The sequence below is a fragment of the Pinus tabuliformis genome, chromosome X, assembly GCF_031772625.1.
Source record: "Pinus tabuliformis cultivar Carrire ecotype Pingquan chromosome X, CPIR1, whole genome shotgun sequence".
Classification (NCBI taxonomy): domain Eukaryota; kingdom Viridiplantae; phylum Streptophyta; class Pinopsida; order Pinales; family Pinaceae; genus Pinus; species Pinus tabuliformis.
In genome coordinates, this window is record NC_142308.1 from 1,049,708,394 (window position 1) to 1,049,714,152 (window position 5,759).

The 5,759-nt window shown below is 44.1% G+C and overlaps 1 protein-coding gene across 1 annotated transcript; it reads right to left on the reverse strand.

Annotated features, from left to right (window-relative positions):
- Window positions 1-1,863: 1,863 nt before the first annotated feature.
- Window positions 1,864-3,135, reverse strand: LOC149143405 (uncharacterized). The gene has a single exon (XM_089451806.1). It carries the CDS (start codon window positions 3,133-3,135, stop codon window positions 1,864-1,866), a length of 1,272 nt encoding a protein of 423 aa, XP_089307932.1.
- Between the last annotated feature and the right edge of the window lie 2,624 nt (window positions 3,136-5,759).

Genomic DNA, 5,759 nt, shown 5'->3' on the forward strand with positions numbered 1-5,759 from the left:
GGGGTGAATCTACCCGATTTAGCTAATGCCTAGATGAGTTCATCTTCTCCTTCTGTTATGTGAATATGAGCTTCTGATAGAGCCAGTGTATAGTCCTCCCAGCTCTGTTGCCACTGAGGGGGAGTGTTGAGTTGGTGGGCAGATTTCCAAGCCTGGTAGAGAAATGTAGAGTTTTCTCCGTCTGCAATATGAGCAATGCGAGAGATATTTTGTTCACGGAGGTGTTGCAGCAGATCATGGGGCAATCTGTGTGTGTTTCTGCACCCAACCCACAGGTCGATACCTATACGGACGCTGAGACTCGAGTGTATTCTCCAAGTAAGGCCTGCCCAAATGGGTTCCAAAGCTTTAATGACAGCCTTCCAGATGGTCGAAATCCCATATGTGTTCTAGTTCGGTATTCTAATCTAGTCCAAGATTTGTAAAGGGGCAATGTATTTCGATGAAGTCACTCTCATCCAAAGGCTGTCAGATGTGACCAAGTGCCACCTGAGCTTTGCAACCAATGCAGAGGAAAAACCATCCAGTTTTTTAAGTCCCCAACCTCCCCATTTTTTTGGTAGATTGAGGGTGTCCCATTTGACCCATGCAAAAATCTTTCCCGGCTAGCTTCCCCTCCATAAGAATCTGCAGCAAATTGCTTATATTCTAGTTAGAATTCCTCTAGGAATCCAAGCCAGGGACATCTAGTAAACAGGAGTGGCTTCCAAGATGCTCTTGATGAGTGTAAGATGACCAGCTCGAGATAAATATTTAAGATACCATATGTTGAGTCTTTTCTCCAACTTTGCAATGAACCAGGTCCAATCAACAATCTTGTATCCTATGGGCTTTAGCTTATACCCCAAATATTTCAGCCCATCAGCAAGACTCAGCTATGTAAATTGGAAGCGGTGCAAAGCATACTGAATTTCATGCTGAGTGGATGTTGTTGCTGTGAGTGTAGATTTATTTTCATTGATCAACATGCCCGTAGCTTTTTGAAATAAGGTAAAAGTGGCTCTAATATTGGTGAGGTCTCCAATAATTCCATTGAGGAAGATCAGGACATCATCCACAAAAAGTAGATGTGTGAGTGTGCAATCATCTGTCATCTTGATACCCTGTAGTCTGCCTCTTCTGTGTTCATTCTTGATGATTCTGCTTAGCCCCTCAATAACCAGAAGAAAAAGTAGCGGAGAAAGAGGACAACCCTACCTCAAACCTCTTTCCGAGAGAAAAAATGGGGATGCACTTCCATTGACCAGGACACTAAACAGAATGTTAGTGATGCAACACATGATCCATTTGATGAAATTGAAGGGAAACCCAAGATGGGTTAAAAGCATTCTTATGTATAGCTAATTCGCTCTGTCAAAAGCTTTAGATAAATATACCTTCAGAATCATACCTTTGCATTTTTTGGTGTGGAGAGAATGTAAAACTTCCTAGGCAGTGCCAATAGCCTCATGAATCTACCTGTCTTGGAGGAAGGCAAATTGTTCAGGTGAAATGTGATTGGATAGTATGGGCCGCAATCGGTTGGCTATGATTTTGGCTATGATCTTGTACAAGCAGTTGTAGAGTGAAATAGGGCGATATTCGTCAAAGGAGGATGGATTATTAGATTTGAGAATAAGCGCGATAAAAGTAGAAGTGATGATGCCTCCAAGTCTCCACTGGTTCTGTAATCCTCAATAACATGTCGTAAGTCTGCACCTATGATTTTGAAGAAAGCCAGGTAGAACTCAATAGTCCAACCATCTGGTCTAGGGCTCTTGTCCTTTTAAAACCATTTTAATTTGGCCTCCAGCTCCTCCAGAGTGACCTCTTTCATCAGATCAATACCCTCTTCATGCTCCACATATCGTGGGAAATGTTGGGCTACTCTGATGATCTCGGCCAAATTAGTGTCCGGGGGGCACTGTATGCTCTTTTGAAATGAGAGGTGGCTAATGTGGCCAGTTGTGGGAAAGTATTAGCAATCTGTCCCTGTTCATCCTGTAGCTGCCATATGGTATTAATCACCTTCCTCCCATTGGCGAACTTATGGTAAAATTTGGTATTTGCATCCCCTTCCTGCATCCAAATAGCCCTACTTCTCAGCCTCCAGGCTTCTTCTCTATCCTTAAGAATTTTACTTCGAGCAGTGTATAGGGATGTGATCTTCTCCTTATGTTCCTCTGAATTATACAATCCACCTAGATCATTTTCAAAATTTTCCAGCTCAAGTTCAATTTGTCTCAATGTGAGATCATCCTGAGTTCTTTTATGATGTGCCCAACTTTTTGACAATTTCTTCAGCTCTGAGAGGTTATTAATGAACCTGACTGTGAAATTTCCTCTTGCACCAGGTGGATTTGCCTTCCAGTATTCTGTAACCATTCTGATATATGAGGTTTCCTTGAGCCAGGCAGAGCAAAATTTATATGGTCCCTTGGGTTTTGCTCTGCCTCCATCAATTTCCATGAAAATAGGCAAATGGTCCAAGATCCCCCCTGATCTGACCCATTGTCTAATATGTAGGCCCAAATCCAGTACATTTTCTTTGACCAAGAAGCGATCTAGTCGTCTCGCCAACCCATTCTCTCCTATTCTATTATTTCTCCAAGTGGCTTGGATTTTGGGAGAAGGAATGTCGATAGGGTGGTGTAAATCCAGAGACGCAGAGAAAAAATCCGAGAGAGGATCTCTCTGAGCACGATGACCCCAGGACTCTGAGTGTCCTATGGAGAAATTGAAATCTCCTCCAAGAATTAGATGATCAGCAGTAAACAAAGCCGAACCTAGGAGATGTTCCCAAAATTCAGGCCTGTTTTGGCAAGACCCATATATGTTGAATATTATAAAAGTCATTCCCAGGTCGATGGAATGTATATCTGCTCCAATATGACCAGCCCATCCCCAACAATTGAGAAGATTGATAGAATGGGAATTATATCCCAAGGCTAGTCCCCTAGACCTTCCATGGACATCCAGTCCAGTGAATTTCCACCCAGGTAGCATATGCTCAAGTGTGCGAGTAATATCAGCAACAGGACCAAGGGTTTCCTGTAAAAAGATGAGGTCCAACGAGTGAGAGTAGATTAACCGACAGAGTGCTAGTTTTTTCTCAGGCCTAGCAAGCCCTCTACAATTGAAGGATAAAATCTTCATGTCGGGGGTTCGGAGGGGGTATCTCTAGCTCTAAGGACCCCGAGAATAGTGGACTGAATACCTAATGCAATTTCATCACTCCCCTGTGATTGTGCAATAGAGAGAGAAGAGGGTCGACCTCGGTTAAGCTTAGGAGGGGGACGGGAGGGGATAATATCGAGACCGACATGGTCCAACCCCAGTTTCCTAGCCTTTGAACGAGTGTGGTACCCAGATGTAGGAGGGGCCAGCGTGGAGGTTTAGGGTGCTGGAGAGGGGGTAATCAGCAGAGGGGCGGGTGAATGAGATGGTAGGGCAAGGGGTAGCTATATGACAATCAATCTGAGCCATGCGTCTAAACAAATTGCCGAACCTGAACCTAAAGAAAGTCCAGATACTGAAATATCATGAATATTAGAGAATCAGTGCGAGGGTACAGAATTGGTGAAGTTCTTACCCGAAGTATTGGAGTCTCCGGACGCCGCCATGGACTGTTCAGGAGGCAGGGGAGGAGGACGGTGTGGAGGCCTGCCACGCTTCTTCTGAGTAATCTGTGCAGGTGCCGAAGCCATCTCCTCAGTGCCAGGCCATGCAGAAGTTCTCTCAATGGAGGATATTGTATTCCGAGGTTGTTCCTCAAAAACTCGAGGCTGTTCCTCCCGAAGCAGTTCCTCATGCATTTGTGTCTCCAGCTCCAATGGTTCCTGAGGGTCCTCTCTATATGTCTTCCTGAGCTTCCCACCATTAAGTGGGCAATCCTTGAAGAGATGCCCCACTTTATGGCATCGCCTGCATCTGAAGGGGACTCCTTCGTAATCCAATATCTGTCTCCTTGTAACATTCCTCCATTGAATGTTTATGTGCTCCAGTAATCCATCTGAGAGGTATAGATGTACCAAGATTCTAGCAAATGCCATATGCCCTGTAGTCTGAAAGGAGGCGTCGTAAGTGAGGTAAGTTCCCATAGCATTTCCAATTCTCTTGAAGATATCTTCCGTCTAGAAATGAAAGGGCAGCCCTGGCAAACGTACCCAGATCGGTCCAGCATCAACCCTTTCCAACTCGGGATTGAACATTGGCATCCATTGTCGGAGAAGCACAGGGCTTGGTCTATGTGCCAAACAATATACAGAACCAAGTTGGCATGGGCCAAACAGCGGAACCTCAACGCAAACCATCCCTTTACAAATGTTTGAACCCTAGGAGGTTTTGTCATATGATGGCCCCAAACCTCCATCGTCCATTTCTGTAGATGTTCAACACTGTAGTGCCTGCCACAAACTCGTCCCACAAGAACCTTTTCCACCAAGTCCATAGTTTCAAGAAGCGATATGTCCTCAAATAGCTTGAGGAAAGTCTCGCTGCTCCGGAGTTGAAGGCACCACTTCCTTTTAGATACCCCTCTGACTCTGTTGCCCGAAACTTCAAAAACCCCAATATGGTGTGCAGTCGCTTGAGAGGTAGAAACCCTAGCCGCAGATGAGTTCTTCGCCAGGATGGTGTCGAAAAAACCAGGGATAGAGCCAAATGCCATTAAAGTTTCCAAGTAGTGGAGCCACCGAGGCAGAAGGTGCAGATGTGGCGGGCACCTGTGATGCAGAATAGAAAGGATGGATGTCCGATGGTTTTTTTATTCCGGCCGAAGAGGGATATGGACAAGAAACCACCCCTAGGGTTTGCTTCCCCAGACGATGAGAAGGCTCATCCAAATCCAAATATTGTGACAAGGGGGGATGGGAGATGTACTCTTGGATAACAGATGCGTCTTCAGGGAGCGAGATGGAAGGAATAAGAGGTCGGGAAATGGACCGAGAAAAGGAGGGGAGGGCTTCTACTTTCTTAGAGAGTTCATGGTCAAATGTGAAAAAACCCTCCGTAGTGGTCCTGGGTTGTGTCCAAATGGGCACATCCTCCGAAGGGTCTACAGAATAATCAAGAAGATCCTCCATAACTGTCAATCTAGCTAGCTGACAACTGCTTGCAAGTTCGATGCAGGAGAACAGGGAATGTCGGTGAGAAGGACCGAAACCATCGAAGGGGAAATGCCTAACCAGTTGATAGGGCCCGTAAGCTGTTGAGCTGATAGTTACGGGAGCCGCAAGAATGAGTAAACTGTTAAGGGGGCTCCTGAATAATGCAATTTAATTATTAAAACCTATAAATATTTATGTGAGGAATTTACAACACGTGTGAACCAATATGAAGACGGTATAGTCATTTATTGAAAATTTTATAGTATCCTATATGTGAAAAATATAAAAAGAGAAGCTACATTAAAATATCTTACCAAACCATCATATTAAAATAATGTCATTAACTTGACAACACAAGTGTGAATGTTTATACACCCTCTAACTCTCCACCTAATATGAAACAAGAGTCATTCATAAAAAATAACATCAACGATTGGGATGCATCGGGTCAAAAAAGGCTCGCTAACCTACCTCCAATTTTCCACCTAATATAAGAGGTGGAACGTTGATATAAAATAGCATCAATCTCTAGATTGATCGAGCTTGCATCTTGGCTAGAGATTTTAGCGCCTTCCACACCCTTGAAATTTTATTTAACTTCATGGAAGAGTTTATTTGAACTTGGTCAAGCTCTTGGTTTTACTCGTATAAATTCACATATGTGAAATGTAT

What these genes read in the sequence shown, in the direction of transcription:
- LOC149143405 (XM_089451806.1), bottom strand. Translation starts at nt 3,135, where the DNA reads ATGAAGATTTTATCCTTCAATTGTAGAGGGCTTGCTAGGCCTGAGAAA.